The following is a 17,160-nucleotide window of genomic DNA, read 5'->3' as shown; positions in this document are numbered from 1 at the left end:
GTCATTAATATTCATGAGCCCCTCATGAATAAGGAATGTGGCTCTGGGGGTTGTGCAGCAACTTGGGTTCCAGCACCTTCACTCCCCTGCTCAGAACGGCTTTTCCCGGGATACACAGAGGGTTTGGGCAGTAAATGGAGTAAAAATCCCAATTGTCACTGCCCAGTGTCCCTGGAAACCCTTCTGGAGGTGAAGCCATCCCTGGGTGAGGCTCCCTCCTCCCCAGTGATGTTTTCCTTTCTCTCTCACAGTCAGATATTGGCTTTGGGAAGCTGGAAACCTACATTAAACTGGACAAACTGGGAGAGGTGAGTAGTCTGTGACACCCCTGTAAGGAATTCAATGAAACTCAAAGGGCAGCTCGAAGCACAAAGGGCAAAACTCTTCAATATCCAGAAATTTTCAGAGCGAGTCTTTCTCGTGGAGCTCAGCCCTGCTGCTGTCACCTCAAATGGTCCTTCCTCCAAATGTTTTGGGGACACCAGTGCTGTGCCACCCTGGGAAATGTCCCCTGTCCCCTGTCCCCTGCCAGGGCACCTACGCCACGGTGTTCAAGGGCCGCAGCAAGCTGACGGAGAACCTGGTGGCGCTGAAGGAAATCCGCCTGGAGCACGAGGAGGGCGCTCCGTGCACGGCCATCCGGGAAGGTGAGGCCGGGAGGGGCCTCCCCCAGGCTCCCAGGAGGGTTTGGGGTGGCTGTGCCCGTGCCCAGCCCCGGGTCCTGCTGCCCCAACGCCGCTGTCCCCGCAGTGTCGCTGCTGAAGAACCTCAAGCACGCCAACATCGTCACCCTGCACGACATCATCCACACCGAGCGCTGCCTCACCCTCGTCTTCGAGTACCTGGTGGGTCTGGGGGCTCCTCTGGGGGCTGGGGGGACGAGGGAAGGACAGACTGACGTGTTCTTCCCGCTGCAGGACAACGACCTCAAGCAGTACCTGGAGAACTGCGGGAACCTGATGAGTGTGCACAATGTGAAGGTGAGGGGCATGCAGGGACCCCTCCCCTGTTCCTCGTCCTGGGTGGGGGGGTTGTGGGGCTGGGGGAGGCTGGAGGTCCCTTCACCCTTCAGTTCTTGCTCCCTTTGCCCTTCCTGAGGCTCCCCCAGCGTTTCCACCCCAAATAAAATCACTGCACCTGCACACTTCGCTCGTCCCATTCCGTGACACTTCCCACAGCACAGCTCCGAGGGGTCTTTCCTGCCCACAACAACCAGATTCCTCAAAGCAGGATGAGTTTTAGTCCTAAATGCACCCTCCTCTTAAATCCTCCTCCTCCTCCCTGCAGATCTTCATGTTCCAGCTGCTCCGTGGCCTGGCTTATTGCCACGGCAGGAAAATCCTGCACCGAGACCTCAAACCCCAGAACCTGCTCATCAACGAGCGAGGGGAGCTCAAGCTGGCTGATTTTGGTAGGTGAAGCCCTCCAGGGGCGATGCAGGATTGGGAAAAAAGGGGCAGCTCCTTGATGTGTGTCCCTCCTGCCCTCAGGATTAGCCAGGGCCAAGTCTGTCCCCACAAAAACCTACTCCAACGAGGTGGTGACGCTCTGGTACCGGCCCCCCGACGTCCTGCTGGGATCCACCGAGTACTCCACACCCATCGACATGTGGTGAGGCACCGAGCTCCCCGCGAGCTCCCCGGGCTCTCCAGGAGGGGTCGGGCGTTTCCATCCTCATCCTCACCGTGCTGGGTACCACAGAGGGTGGGGGGCTCTCCCAGGGCTGTTTTCCCCACCCCCAGAGCTCTCCCAGAACAGTTTTCCCTGTCCCCTGAGGCTTTTTACACCGGAGGGTTTGGGGCTCTCCCAGTGCAGATTTCCCTGTCCCCAGAGCTCTCCCAGAACATTTTCCCTGTCCCCTGAGGCTTTTTACACCGGAGGGTTTGGGGCTCTCCTAGGGCAGATTTCCCTGTCCCCAGAGCTTTCCCAGTGCAGATTTCCCTGTTCCTGGCGCTCCTGAAAGCAGTTTTCTGTGGGGCTGTTAAGATCAGAGTTTGGGGGCTCTTCCAGAGCTGTTCTTGTCCCCTGATGCTTTTTACACCAGAGGGTTTGGGGCTCTCCCAGTGCAGATTTCCCTGTCCTCAAGGCTCTCCCAGAGCTGTTTTCCCTGTCTCCGTGTCCCCAGGCCTCTCCCAGTGCAGATTTCCCTGTCCCCATGTTCCCAGGCTCTCCCAGAGCAGACTTCCCTGTCCCCGTGTCCCCAGGCTCTCCCAGAGCTGTTTTCCCTGTCCCCAGAGCTCTCCCAGAGCAGATTTCCCTGTCCCCATGTCCCAGGGCTCTCCCAGAGCTGCTTTCCCAGTCCCCATGTCCCAGGGCTCTCCCAGAGCTGTTTTCCCTGTCCCCATGTCCCCCAGCTCTTCCAGAGCTGTTTTCCCTGTCCCCAGGCTCTCCCGGTGCAGATTTCCCTGTCCCTATGTCCCCAGGCTCTCCCAGAGCAGATTTCCCTGTCCCCATGTCCCCAGGCTCTCCCGGTGCAGATTTCCCTGTCCCTATGTCCCAGGGCTCTCCCAGAGCTGTTTTCCCCATCCCCTGGGACTCGGGGTCCAGTCCGTGCCATCCCCACCCCGGTGGGAGCGGATCCACTCCAGGAGCCGATCCCGCTCCACCGGCGCCACCCGCGGGTTTGTCCCTCCTGACCCCGGGGTGTCCCCGGCGCTTTAGGGGGGTCGGCTGCATCCACTACGAGATGGTGACGGGCCGGCCGATGTTCCCCGGCTCCACGGTGAAGGAGGAGCTGCACCTCATCTTCCGCCTGCTGGGTGAGCGCCGTGCGCTGAGCCCGCGTCCCCGCGCGAGGGCACTGCCTGCCCGCGGCACCGGGAACGGCACCGGGAACGGCACCGGCACTGCCTGCCCGCGGCTCCGGGAACCGCACCGGGAACGGCACCGGCACTGCCTGCCCGCGGCACCGGGAACCGCACCGGCACTGCGTGCCCGCGGCACCGGGAGCGGCACCGGGAACGGCACCGGCACTGCCTGCCCGCGGCACCGGGAACGGCTCCGGGAGCGGCACCGGCACTGCCTGCCCGCGGCACCGGGAACGGCTCCGGGAGCGGCACCGGCACTGCCTGCCCGCGGCACCGGGAGCGGCACCGGGAGCGGCACCGGCACTGCCTGCCCGCGGCACCGGGAGCGGCACCGGGAGCGGCACCGGCACTGCCTGCCCGCGGCACCGGGAACGGCACCGGGAACGGCACCGGCACTGCCTGCCCGCGGCTCCGGGAACCGCACCGGCACTGCGTGCCCGCGGCACCGGGAGCGGCACCGGGAGCGGCACCGGCACTGCCTGCCCGCGGCACCGGGAACGGCTCCGGGAGCGGCACCGGCACTGCCTGCCCGCGGTGGGATGGGATGGGATGGGATGGGATGGGATGGGATGGGACGGGATGAACAGGGATAGGGTGGGATGAGGTTAGGGTTGGGTGGGATGCAGTGGGAAGGAGGGAGCAGGGGTGGGATGGGGTGGACTGGCGTTGCAGGAATGAATGAGGATGGAATGGGGCAGGCAGGAATGACAAGGGGTGGGATGGGGTCAGAAGGGGTGGGATGGAACAGGCAGGGATGGGCTGACATGGGCTGAGGTGGGCACGCATGGCTGGGGTGGGCAGGGGTCAGCTGGCATGGACAGAAGCTGCCTGCAGCCCCCTCCAGGCTGGCACAGGTGTAAGGATGAGAGGCTCCCTGCTGGCACTGCCAGCCCCTGGGGACATCCGTGCCCTCTCTCGGGGACACTCTGAAGATTTCCATCACACCCAGTGCCCATGGCAGGTCCCCTCTGCCCCCACAGGAACCCCCACCGAGGACACCTGGCCTGGGATAACGTCCAACGAGGAGTTCAAGGCTTACAACTTCAGCCAGTACCGAGCCCAGCCACTGCTAAATCACGCCCCAAGGTACCCCAGGAGCAGGGGCAGATAAAGATTGGGCGGTTTGAGGGGTGTGAAGGGCAGCCCGGGCAGCCCAGGCTCGTTTTCTCCTCGTGGGGCTCGAGGCTGCAGTGCCACTCGTCCCTCCCTGTGGTTATTGCAGCCTCCTTGGTGCAACCTTGGTGCAGTTTTGGTTTTATTTCCCCTCTCTCCCAGGCTGGACTCGGAAGGCGTTGACCTGCTGACAAATCTGCTCCTGGTGAGTGCTGGGAAGGGAAGGGAAGGGAAGGGAAGGGAAGGGAAGGGAAGGGAAGGGAAGGGACACTTGGAGCAGGGCAGGGCCACAGGGTGGGTGGGTGGCACTGCTGGGATGGGCAGAGGTGCCCAGATGTGTGAGGCAAATGTAGAGAGGTGCCCAAATGTGTGAGGTGAATGTAGAGAGGTGCCCAGATGTGTGATATAAACGTGCAGGGGTGCCCAGATGTGTGGTGTAAATGCACAGAGGTGCCCAGATGTGTGGTGTAAATGAGTTTTGATGGCTTTTCTCGGGGCTCTGTGCAGTACAGAGCCAAGGGCCGGATCTCAGCCGAGGCAGCCCTGCAGCACCCCTACTTCAGGAGCCTGGGCGAGCGCGTGCACCTCCTGCCTGACAGTAAGTGCTGCTGCCCCCCAAAGGGCTCCAGAGGGACCCCCAGCACCCCCCTGCCCCTCAGAGGAGCCTCTGCAGCAGGGTGGGCAGGAGCTGATGGCTGTGGGAGCGAGGAGGAATAAATATTAATATTAATATTAATATTAATATCAATATTAATATTAATATTAAGATTATTGATAATAACAAAACAACATATTATTTAAAATTAATTATAATAATAGCTAATAATAATAGTAATAGTCATTATTATACAATTAATGATAATAACTATAATAAGAAATAGTAACTAATAATAACTAATAATAATAGTAATAGTAATACCATTAATGACAATAACTGTAATAACAAATAATAACAATGATACTAATAATTAAAAACATTAATGATAATTACAATAATAATGAATAATAACTAATAATAAAAATAATAATAGTCATAGTAATAATAATACAATTAATGATAATAACAAAAAATAACATAATGATAATAGTAATAGTAATAATGATAATGATAATTATAATTATAATAATAATGACAATTATGGAAGTAATAATGATAATGATGGTGATAATAATAATTACAATAATAATAATAATTTGGGTGGGCTGAGATGGGGTGGGACGCTGACAGAGGAGCTCCGTGGAGGTGCCCCCCTGGGGCAGCACTGACCCCTCTCCCTCTGCCCCCTCTGCCCAGCTGCCTCCATCTTCTCCCTGAAGGAGATCCAGCTCCAGAAGGACCCCGGCCAGCGAGGCTCAGCCTTCCAGCACTCAGGTAGGGCTGCCCAGGGCCGGGATCTGCCCCAGCTCTGGGCAGGACAAACCCACACCTGCTCCCTGCCGCCTCTTCAGTCACAAATCACCCCTGGGCATCTTTGTTGGCACATCTCCTGAGGCACAGCCGGCTCCTCTGGGAATGCCGCAGGCTCGGAATGCCCCCCAGCACCCTGCAGAGCCCCCCGTGCCCCCCTGAGCCCTGTGTCTGTGTCCCCTCCCCAGCCCGCGGCAAGAACAGGAGGCAGAGCATATTTTAAACCGGGATCTGGCGTTGCCCTGGTTGCCATGGCGATGGAAGCGCTGAGAAAGGAGCGGCTCCCACCCGACCCTCGGCAGAATTCCCGGCTCCAGCAGGACCCAAACCCCCGGGAGCTGCCCTCCATGCACCTGTGGCCTTGTCCCCCCCTTGTCTTGGTGTTGTCCCCTCCGAGAGGAGTTCCAGGGAGGAGCCTGTGCTGCCCGGGAGGATCAGGGGGGGATTTGTGGGGTTTGGGGGCTCAGGGTTGGGGATTTGTGGGGTTTGGAGGTTCAGGGTGGGGATCTGCGGGGTTTGGCCCAGGCAGGAGTTGCAGGAAATGCCCCTTTGCTCAGACAAGCTGCCCTGCACCCCCTGGTTTTTTGGGAGACCACGTTAGGACTGCTGGGCACGGCCTGGCCTGGCACTGGGAGCACCTGGAGCACATCTGGGGCACATCTGGGGCACATCTGGGCACAGGAACCAGAGCAGCCCCCCAGTATTTCACCTCTGCCTGCAGAACCCCCTTTCCCCTCCCTGTTTTGGTACCCAAATCCAGCTGAGGGTGGAGCAGCCAGAATTCCCCCTTGCTCCCCTAGCCTCTCCCAGTCCCTGCTCCCAATCTGGGCTGTCCCTGCTCCCAAACTGGGATATCCCTGCTTCCAAACTGGGATATCCCTGCTCCCAAACTGGGCTGTCCCTGCTCCCAAACTGGGATATCCCTGCTCCCAAACTGGGATATCCCTGCTTCCAAACTGGGATATCCCTGCTTCCAAACTGGGATGTCCCTGCTCCCAAACTGGGCTGTCCCTGCTTCCAAACTGGGATATCCCTGCTTCCAAACTGGGATATCCCTGCTCCCGAACTGGGCTGTCCCTGCTCCCAAACTGGGATATCCCTGCTCCCGAACTGGGCTGTCCCTGCTCCCGAACTGGGATATCCCTGCTCCCAAACTGGGATATCCCTGCTCCCAAACTGGGCTGTCCCTGCTCCCCCCAGCCTCTCCCAGTCCCTTTCCCAAGCTGGGCTGTCCCGGGCCCGGGCAGGGCCTGGCACGGCTGCAGCTCCCCTGGCAGGGCTGTGCCCAGCGGGACCGGCCCCTCCCGGGCACGGGGGGATGGAGCAGCCCCATTCCCATCCGCACAGAGCCCACGGAGCAGGAGGAATCCCGGGGGGCTCTCAGGGCTCATGTCCCCCTCTGTCACAGCTCTGAGCCCCCCCTGTGGCACAGCCCGATCCCGCAGCGCTGCTCACGCCCGCCTGTGCCCGCAGGGAAGGGGGAGAGGTGCCAACCATCCCCCGGCTCGGCTGTGGGCACCAGAAACAGCCCCGGGGAGCAGCGCAGAGCCCCTCAAACCCCTCGGCCCCTCAAACCCCTCGGCCCCTCAAACCCCTCAGCCGTGCCCAGGCTGGGCAGGATCGGTGCTCACAGAGCTTTGCTGCTGCCCCAGGGGGGTTTTCCCTCTCCAGACACTTCGGGGATAAATCCATCCCTGCCGCAGCTCTGCCCCCCAGCCTGGCAGGGTGTGAGCAGGGCACGGAGCCCCTCTGCTCTGCCATGCTCACGCCGTGGGCTTGGCTCTCCTGGGGGATCAGCTCCCTCTGGATGTGGCACGGACTCCTGGAGCTGGGACTGGCACCTGGGACCAGGACTGGCATCTGGCACCGGGACTGGAAACCAGGACTGGCACCCGGGACCGGGACTGGCACCCAGGACCAGGACTGGCACTTGGCTCCGGGCTCCAGCTCTCCATGGGGCTGTTCCCTCCTGGAGCAGGGAGTGATTCCTCCAGCAGTCCTTGGGAAATGCTCAGTGGGAGGGAAAATGAGGCGAGCCTGGAGCTCCCCGGGGCGCTCCTGCCGGTGCCAGCGCCCGGAGCTCCCCGGGAGCTCCCCGGTGCCACCAGAGCTCTGTCCTAATTCCATTTTTCCCTGGTCCCTCCTGGTTCCCTCTTTTCCTGGTTCCCTTTTTCCGTGGTTCCCTCCTGCAGCTGGAGCCGGGCTGAGCTCTCCCAGTGCCATCTTTCCTCCCACAGAGGAATTTCCTTGGCACCAGAGCTGCCCTTCCCAGGGCTCCTGTCAGGAGCTCAGCAGGAAGGAATCCTGGTGTTCCCAGGGGAGCAGAGCCTGGATCAGGGCAGGAACCCTCCCTGCACCACCCAGGACACCCCTGACCTCTCTTTGCTCAGTTTTCCTGCTCGTCTCTCCATGGGGCTGTTCCCTCCTGGAGCAGGGAGTGATTCCTCCAGCAGTCCTTGGGAAATGCTCAGTGGGAGGGAAAATGAGGCGAGCCTGGAGCTCCCCGGGGCGCTCCTGCCGGTGCCAGCGCCCGGAGCTCCCCGGGAGCTCCCCGGTGCCACCAGAGCTCTGTCCCAGACGAGTCTCCAGACGTCTGCATTGTTTGAGGTTTGCCCATCCCTGCTCTGTTCCCTTCCCGGTATTTCCAGCCCGAATTGTTCCCTAATTGATTCCAGGGGATGGGGAAGAGCAGGGACAGCCCCCAGCCCCCAGTGACGCATTCGGGGCCGTGTTTTCCTTGTGTCTCCTGACTCCCTTTTTCCTTGTTCCCTCCTGATTCCCTCTTTTCCTGGTCCCTCCTGGTTCCTTCTTTTCCTGGTCTCTCCCAATTCCATTTTTCCCTGGTCTCTCCTAATTCCATTTTTCCCTGGTCCCTCCTGGTTCCCTCTTTTCCTTGTCTCTCCTGGTTCCCTCTTTTCCTGGTTCCTTTTTTCCGTGGTTCCCTCCTGCAGCTGGAGCCGGGCTGAGCTCTCCCAGTGCCATCTTTCCTCCCACAGAGGAATTTCCTTGGCACCAGAGCTGCCCTTCCCAGGGCTCCTGTCAGGAGCTCAGCAGGAAGGAATCCTGGTGTTCCCAGGGGCGCAGAGCCTGGATCAGGGCAGGAACCCTCCCTGCACCACCCAGGACACCCCTGACCTCTCTTTGCTCAGTTTTCCTGCTCGTTTTTCCCATTCCCACACCCTGAGAGTGGGAATGAACTTCCAGGGGCGCTGGTGCCCAGCTGAGCCATGCCACATTCCCACGGGGGATACTCAGATCCAGATCCAATATTCCTGCTGAAGGGCAAGGAAAACTGCTGGGAGAATCCCACAGAGCCAGGACAGCATTCCCAGGATCAGGAAAAGCCCTGCAGGCTCCTGTTTATCCTTGCACAGCCTTTCTCTTTTTCCCTAGAAATCCCCCCAAAAGGGTGGGGGTTAGGGTTAGGGTTTCCACCTCATGAGAGAATTCCCAACATTTGGCAACACCCAAAACCCGGGAAAAACGGGAATTTCTTCCCTCCTAAACTTTTTTTTATGGAGTGGAACATTCCTTTCTTTAGAATTCCAGCTTTCCCAAGGAATTTTTTGCCAGATTTTTTTTTTATTTTTCCCCTCTGGAATAACGCCCAGAACCCCCCAACTTGACGTCATTCCAGAGAATTCCAGAGGGTTCCAATCCCCCCGTTACTGATCAGCTCCCAGCAGCCCCAATTCCAGATAACCCCTTTTATCCCAGGCATTTCATGGGTATTTGATTCCCACTTGGAGTGTAAATATTTGGTGCCACGCTCTGATCTCCACAGCTGGGGGAAAAAAAAAAAACAAACCCAAACCCAAAAACGGGGCTGGAGGCTGGCAGGGATTAAATCCTGGAATTAAATCCCACTTTTCCAACCCTGGCATAACATTCCAGCCCTTTTAGGCTGGATTTAGGGGGAGAGAAACCCTCTGGATGCCCCATCCCTATAAAACCCCATCCCTGGGCAGGATTTCCCAGGTTTTGGAGCGCCAATTGGAATTTTCATGAAAATGTTGGGAATTTCCGTGGTTTTCCAGCATTTTTTCCCCCTCATTTCATGGATTCTCCCATCCACCACGTCCTGCAGCAGCCGCTGCTCCTGGCAGGCCAAAGGAAGTCGTTGCTTTGTCTTGGACTCGTTTTTCTTGGAATTTTTTCCCTTTTTTTTTTTTTTTTCTTAGCAGAAAGCGGGATTTTTGGCTGTGCCCTCAGGAAATGTGTATTCCTGGTATTCTTTTGTCTGGCCAGCTGATGGTTGGGTGAAGGAATAGAATTAAATCAATGTGCAGAGCGAGGTCAGGCTTTGGGACAACAACAACACTTGGGGGCAGAGCAGTTCATTCCATCCCATCCCTCCATTCCCACATGGATCCTCCTTTCCTGGCCCAACAGATCCATGTGGAGAAGTCAAACAACAAAATTCCTTTGGGTTTTGGAGATCCAGGACAAAACAAATGGGTTTTTTTCCCTTCTTCCTTAAACACAAGATGAAAAAAAATGGAATTAAGGAGCATTTTCCCCGAGGTTTTCCAATATTTTGTTTGGGTTTTTCCACCTGATTTCCAGCTGTGCTGCACATCTGGACACTCAAATGGTGTAAAATTGGATTTTGGATCCCTGTAAGCCGTGTCTGAGCACAAATAATAAAAAATTCCACATTTCCTCATTGCCTTCCTCCACCCTCAGCATCCTCCAGCAGGAGAAATCGATGGAAGGGGCCAGGATGGATCCCCAAACTGTGAATGTTCTCTGGGGTGATTCGTTGGCAGAAAACTGAGAATAAATAAATGTATTTAACTAGTGCTGTACAAAAAAAAAAATGTTTGTTTTAAAATAAATGATTTTAAGGATTTATTCCGAAAGAAGTAATGATTTTTATATATGTATAGAGAGAGAGGGAGGGAGAGAGAGAGAAAGTTTTTCTGGAATAAATGGAAAGGTACAAAAAATAAATAATGATAATAAAGGATTTTATCCATTTGTCAGTCTCTTGGCTATATTTTATAAGAATATTTCAAATTTTCTATTTCAGAAAAATAGAAATAGAATAGAAAAATATTTCTATTTTTCTTTTTCAGATGAAAAATATTTTTCTTTTTATATTTAAGATTTTTATAAGATTTCTATTTTTTTAAAAGATTTTTAATATGATTTCTATTTCTCTTTATTCAGATGATTTTGTGCTTCTTTTTTCTCTCCTTACACAGAAATAAACAAAAAAAAATGAACTAAATAGCATTTTCCCAAGGTTTTCCAATGTTTTGGTTGGGTTTTTCCATCTGATCTGTTGGATTGTCCTAAGGAAAATTCATGGAGTATGGGATGGGTTTGTAAAAGATACAATTTTTCCTCTTTTTTTTTATTTTGACAGGAGAAGGATGTGGGGTTTTTTGGGGTCGAAGGAGGGTGGGCAGTGGAGGATGGGTTCCAGGGAAAGCAGCTGGCTCATCCCGTGCCCCCTCCAGCCCCTCTCCCTGCCGGGATTCTGAGCACAAAAGGATTGCACTTGCAGGGATCCCCGTGGCAGGAGGAGTGATGCACCTGGCTCCGCGTTCTCAGGAGGCTAATTTATTGTTTTATGATTTGTATGATATTAAAGAATGCTGTGCTAAACTCTGCTAAAGAATACAGAAAGAATACAGACAAATCGTAAAAGATTATAAAAGATTTTTTTAAAGATAATAATGAAAAAATTAATACATAATAATAAAAATTATATATTAAATAACAAACAATATAATATTATATAATAAATTAATATACTATATTAATATACTATATGATGTTACATGCTATAATCTAGAAACATTGTTATTATTACTATTGCTGACTAATAATAATAATAATAATAATAATAATAATAGAAGATGAAAAGATAATAATGAAAACTCGTGACTCTTTCCAGAGCTTGGCCCCAATTGGCCAAAGAGTCAAATTAATTCACAGCAGAACCCAATGAAACAATCACCTGTGGGTGAACCATCCCCAAACACATTCCACTTGTGAGCACAACACAGGAGAAGCAAATGAGACAAAAATTGTTTTCCTTTTTCTCTGAGGCTTCTCAGCTTCCCAGGAGAAAAACCCTGGGTGAGGGGATTATTTCAGACAATGTGAATGCCACGCAAAAGGAGCTTTGCCAGGAAACCCCGGAGCAGGGAAAACGTCCCTGGTGTCCTTGCAGGGATCCCAGGCCCTGAACAAACATTGGCACAGCCCTGCCGGGCAAATAAAGCCAAAGCTGCCCGGCCCTGCCCAGGCTGTGGGACAGAGCTGGGGAAGAAACGAGGGACAAACTGTTCCCACTAATTCTGGGGAGAAAAAAATTCCCTTTTCCCGCAAATCCAGCTGCTAAATGCCCCTGGGATCGGGGACACCCAGCTGGGGACCCTTTGGGATATTCCTGTGGTGCAGCATTCCTGGGGAGAACCCCCGGAATTGCAGGGGGGTGGGAGAGCCAGGCTGGGCTCGGGGGGATTTGTGGGGTCTTTGGGGCATCTGTGGGGTTTTTGGGGGATCTGTGGGGTCTTTGTGGGGTCTTTGGGCATCTGTGGGGTCTTTGGGGGATCTGTTGGGTCTTTGTGGGGTCTTTGGAAGATCTGTGGGGTCTTTGAGGGATCTTTGGGGGATCTGGGGGGGTCTTGTTGCTTTAGGACACAAAATAAAACCGTGTGGACACCGGCATCTCCAAGGTAAAAAAGCAAGATGTTTAATTTGGGACTCCAACATTTCTAGATTTCCAAAAGTGACAGTGGATTGGAGGGTGACAGTGCCACCTCTCCAATGACGCTGGACAGACCAGCAGCCCATCAAGTTTCTCCTCCTCCACAAAAGAATGCAAAACAACGAATTATTGACATAAAGTGAGTTAAAAATTTCATAACAGGAATGTAAACATCAGAAGGCTTTAAAGAACTTCAAAAAACAGGGTGACAGGATCTTTGGGAGATCTGTTGGGTCTTTGGGGCATCTGGGGGGTCTTTGGGGGGTTTGTGGGGTCTTTGGCAGATCTGTGAGGTTTTTGGAGGATCTGTGAGGTTTTTGGGGGGTCTGTAGGGTTTTTGGGGCCGGAGCCAGTGGGGATTTGGGACAGGGACAATTCCCTGCATCCCCTCCCCCCCGCCCAGCTGAGTCACCTCCGGGCTGCCCAGGGCAGGTCCCAGGAAGGAGCTGTTTGCCAAACCAGTTCTTCCATCTGCCACCCTCGTTCCTGCAGCTGGCAGGGCCGGATCCGGAGCCTGCCCTGCACCCCGTGCCCCCTCCTGCCTCCCAGATGTTCCCAAATGTCCCCAGCGGTGCTGCAGGGATGCTGCGGGGTCCCTGGGTGTGACACCCGCTGCCCTCCCTGGGGTGATGCGGCAACTGTGGGATCTTGCAGGAACTGTGGGATCTTGTAGGAATTGTGGGATGTTGTAGGAGTTGTGGGATCTTGCAGGAATTGTAGCATGTTGCAGGAATTGTGGGATCTTGTAGGAGTTGTGGGATCTTGTAGGAATTTTGGGATCTTGTAGGAGTTGTGGGATCTTGTAGGAATTGTGGGATCTTGCAGGAATTGTGGGATGTTGCAGGAATTGTGGGATGTTGTAGGAGTTGTGGGATCTTGCAGGAATTGTGGGATGTTGTATCTGAACAACTCAGGCCTCAGAGCACCAGCCATGCCGCTCGTAACAGTTCTTAGCAGAATTCTCTTAGAATTTCTCAGAATTTTCTCTCTGGAAAATCCATCAAAGTTACCAAGACATCAACTGTGCTAAAATAAGAACCAAGAAGCTGAGAAACCAAACACCAAGACCACAAAAACTGGATAGCAGAAGACTGTAAAACACCTAGACTGCAACCACGGATACTGAGAAACAGAGGCAGGAAATGAGAGAACACGACAAAATCACCAATCAAGAATTGTGTACCCAGTCATTTGTAGAATCCATAGAAGTGTGTGTAATGTAAACAATAAACAGCTTCTGCTTAACCATATTAGTTAATTGTACAGGAGTCCTGGATCTCCCACAGCAGGGTGATTTGGGTGTCCTTCTGTTGCCACATTTCTCTTCACAGAGAAAAGCAAGGCACAATTTTTCCCAAGAATATTTCTGGGTTTCACATTCTCTGAACCTCAGAGAAAGGAAAAACGCAGTTCTTATCATTTGCTGCGCCTGTGTTGTACCAAAGTAAACGACAATATGGAAATGATTTACCCAGAGTGATGGTGTTCTGTTCCCTGGGCCTGTCAGGGCCAAGAGTGTGTGTGTGTGTGTCTGGAGAGTCACAAGAGAGTCACAGAACAGTCACAGAATTGAGTGCAGCACTGTGCAGCTGTGTGCAGGGTAAGCGCTTACAAATTCAGTTTAAATGTATGTAATATAGTATAAAAAAATAATTAATCAGCCTTCTAATAAGATGGAGCCAGATACGTCATTCTCTCCCCAATGTTCTGGGATGCCTTTGATACTAAATCCTTCCATCCCTGTCCTTCAATCCCTGCCCTTCCATCCTTGTCCTTCTGTCCCTGTCCATCCCTCCCTGTCCATCCGTCCCTGTCCATCCATCCCTGTCCATCCATCCCTGTCCTTCCATCCCTATCCATCCATCCCTGTCCATCCATCCCTGTCCTTCCATCCCTATCCATCCATCCCTGTCCCTCCATCCCTGTCCATCCCTCCCTGTCCATCTGTCCCTGTCCATCCCTCCCTGTCCATCCGTCCCTGTCCATCCATCCCTGTCCATCCGTCCCTGTCCATCCATCCCTGTCCTTCCATCCCTGTCCATCCATCCCTGTCCATCCATCCCTGTCCTTCTGTCCCTGTCCTTCCATCCCTGTCCATCCATCCCTGTCCATCCGTCCCTGTCCTTCCGTCCCTGTCCATCCATCCCTGTCCATCCGTCCCTGTCCATCCATTCCTGCCCTTCATTCCTGTCCTTCATCCCTGCCCTTCCATCCCTTCCCTTCCATCCCTGTCCATCCATTCCTGTCCTTCATCCCTGTCCTTCATTCCTGTCCTTCCATCCCTGTCCATCCATCCCTTCCATCCTCCCTTCCCTCCCATTTTTGGGGGCTCAGCCTGGCTGTGCCACCCCAGCTGCCCTCCCTGGCAGGGATTTAGGGCTGCAAAGGAGGAAGCAGCGGGCGGCAGCTGCAGGGCAGTGGGTGTGGGAGTCATTCCAGCTGGGAGGGAGGGATCTGGAGGGCAGCACTTCCTCCTCCAGAAAAGGCTGACGAGCTCTGCCACAACCAGGCCGAGACTTCGGGCTCGTATTTGACCTAGAATTGGAGCCAAGCTCCCCAAACCTGCCCGTCTGGGAGCTCCTGACCCCGAAACACATGAGGTGGACACTCCCTCTCTCTGTCTCTCTGCTCTGCTGAGCATCTTTCCTGCAGCCAGCCCCTCAGACACGGAGTTTTCTGTGTTCTCAGGAATTTCTCAAGCAGGTTCAGTGGTTCAGAGTTATTTTCTTATCAGCTCAGGCTTTGGGTGGCGCTGGGATTTTTGTTTGATCCCATCTCCAAATACACATGGACCCATCACATGTGGCTGCTGGGGTAACTCTTGGGGTTTTAGGGGTCTCTCAGCTCCAGTTTGCCCTAAAGGGGGACAGGGAAAACTTCCCCAACATCTGAGCTCCAAGTCCTTGGCCAAGCTGCCAACCCAAACACTGGGGAAAGCCTTGGAGGAGCTCCAGGAATCTGCTGTCCTGTGGGACCTCAGGTGGTTCCACCCCAAGGGAACCCTTAGAAAATTTATTTTTAGAGCTGGATTTCCCCACTGTGTTGAGCCTGGGCTGAGAGGTGATTCCAACAGCACAACAAATCGGGGCTGGAGCTCTGCAGTCACTGCAAGCAGGACCCAGCACGATAAAACACTGCTCCTCTGGTTGAAAAGAACAATTTATATACCTCAGAAAATCCTTTCTGCCCCAGGAATGTGCAAGGCCATGGAAAAACCAAAGGAAGATGTTTCCCAAAGGCCACTTGGACCCTCTGGAGCTCACCAGGGACGCTGTGGCTGCAGCCCTGCCCTCCTTCCATTCATGGTTTCACTCTGCAGCCTGCAGCAAGGGCAGAACTGGGGGTGTTTTAATTCAGTGCAAGCACAACATTGATTCCAGTTTGGAAAACAGCCTGGAAGTGCCTCCTCGTGGAGCTAATTCGGGGCTTGCATCTCCTCGGAGCCCTGTGGCTTGCATTTTGATGAGCTCCCTCCAGGGAGAGGAGCTGCATTTCTGTGGAACCAGGAGGGATCTGGGTGTTCTTGTGCTGACTAAACCCACCCACGCCTCGGGGCTTATTTGCAAGCAGATCCTGCATGGGTTGTGTCAGCCCTGATGGAAGGGCCTGATGTTCCTGGGAGCTGGCACTCTGATATTCCCGGGAGATGGCACCCTGGTATTCCCAGGAGCTGGAATTCTGACATTCCCAGGAGCTGGCACTCTGATATTCCTGGGAGCTGGCACTCTGATATTCCCGGGAGATGGCACCCTGGTATTCCCAGGAGCTGGAATTCTGACATTCCCAGGAGCTGGCACTCTGATATTCCTGGGAGCTGGCACTCTGATATTCCCGGGAGATGGCACCCTGGTACTCCCAGGAGCTGGAATTCTGATATTCCCAGGAGCACCCAGGTCACTCGGTGTGGCTCTGGGTAGGGCTGGGTTGTATTTGTCACCTCTGGATGCTGCTTTTGTGTCTGGGGTAGTGCAGAGAAGCTGCAGAGGTTGGGAGGGCATTGCTGGGCCATTTCAGGGCTGGGAATTCAAGCCCTGGAGAGCTGATGCCACCAGAGAGGGGGGTGGAGCAGGAATTCAGGCCTCTCAGCCCCCTGGATCTCCCTTATCTCCAGATAAAGATCTGGAATGTGCCCCAGGGAAAGCTTTGTCAGCCGATTTTTTGGGGCAGAGCCCCTGGAGTGTGGGAGATGAGGATCAGCTCTTCCATCAGTGCAGGGAGATGGATGGGAAAAGGGAGGGCAGAATCCTGGAATTGTCTGGGTTGGAAAAGACCTCTGGAGATCACCCAGCCAGGGCCACCTGGAGAGGTGACACAGGTGGCTGCACTGGTGCTCCTGGCTGCCCTTCCCAGCAGTTTTTGATGGAAAAGCTTTGTCATCCCAATCCTTTAGGTGGAAAGGCTTTGTTATACCAATCCTTTAGGTGGAAAGGCTTTGTTATCCCAATCCTTTCTCCCTCCCGATGGGGAAGGGAAGCAGAGGCTGCTGCAGCAGCGCGGCCTCAAATCGAGTTTTTGCCCGGCAGGGACAGCCCCAGGCTGTGGCTCAGCGTTCCCATCCAGGCTGGTTTGGGAGGCGTTTGATGCCCTGATGATAAAACCCAATTTCCGCCGTGCCGTTGACTCATCCGCTGTCCCTGAGCCTCATTCCTGCCTGGCCCTGGCTGTCCCCATCGGTCACGCAGCACAAGGACACCGCTCCCGGCCCTCGGGGCGCTTCAGCTGCTCTTTGATTGTTTCATGGTCTCAGGGCCCGGCAGCCGCAGGAGCCTCGAGTTTGGGGCAATTTGGGGGGGGTTGGGGTGCGGTTATCACCCGCGCCTCGCTGTCACAGTCCCTTTGTCCCCTGCGGTGGTGGCGGGGACCGTGACCGTGTTCTGCGGGCAGGATGGCACGGAAGAACAAGGGCTGGCATGTAATTTGGGGTTGGCTAAAGATTAAGCTCTGGCCAGGTGAGAATGAGCACCTGCGGCCCCGGAGCGGCATTCCAGAGGCACGGGTCACAGGATGGGCGAGTCCCGTGCCCGGCCGGCCACCTGCAGCCAGCTCTCCGTCATGGCAGAGCTCCACCGGCTCTGCTCTGCCTGGAAAGAGTGTTCTAAAAATTGCCA

The 17,160-nt window shown here is 54.5% G+C and overlaps 1 protein-coding gene across 2 annotated transcripts in view; it reads left to right on the top strand.

The window, feature by feature from the left end:
* CDK18 (cyclin dependent kinase 18) overlaps positions 1–6,328 on the top strand; it is a 32,945-nt gene extending 26,617 nt beyond the window's left edge. Inside the window, exons 6-17 of one of the 2 annotated variants that reach the window (XM_041470517.1) lie at positions 252–308; positions 533–647; positions 751–845; positions 918–980; positions 1,288–1,411; positions 1,491–1,611; positions 2,662–2,759; positions 3,788–3,893; positions 4,083–4,125; positions 4,428–4,518; positions 5,215–5,292; positions 5,517–6,328. In XM_041470517.1, the coding sequence (XP_041326451.1) occupies positions 252–308; positions 533–647; positions 751–845; positions 918–980; positions 1,288–1,411; positions 1,491–1,611; positions 2,662–2,759; positions 3,788–3,893; positions 4,083–4,125; positions 4,428–4,518; positions 5,215–5,292; positions 5,517–5,551 (1,026 nt within the window). In that variant the 3' untranslated portion in view covers positions 5,552–6,328. The remainder of the gene's footprint in view (positions 1–251; positions 309–532; positions 648–750; positions 846–917; positions 981–1,287; positions 1,412–1,490; positions 1,612–2,661; positions 2,760–3,787; positions 3,894–4,082; positions 4,126–4,427; positions 4,519–5,214; positions 5,293–5,516) is intronic. The other variant, XM_041470518.1, reaches the window with a different exon arrangement.
* The last annotated feature ends 10,832 nt before the right edge of the window (positions 6,329–17,160 follow it).

This window comes from Pyrgilauda ruficollis, unplaced genomic scaffold (assembly GCF_017590135.1).
Source record: "Pyrgilauda ruficollis isolate IOZ18807 unplaced genomic scaffold, ASM1759013v1 scaffold247, whole genome shotgun sequence".
In the NCBI taxonomy this organism is placed as follows: domain Eukaryota; kingdom Metazoa; phylum Chordata; class Aves; order Passeriformes; family Passeridae; genus Pyrgilauda; species Pyrgilauda ruficollis.
Note: the sequence above shows the minus strand (reverse complement) of the source record. Positions and strands in the feature narration are given on the sequence as shown.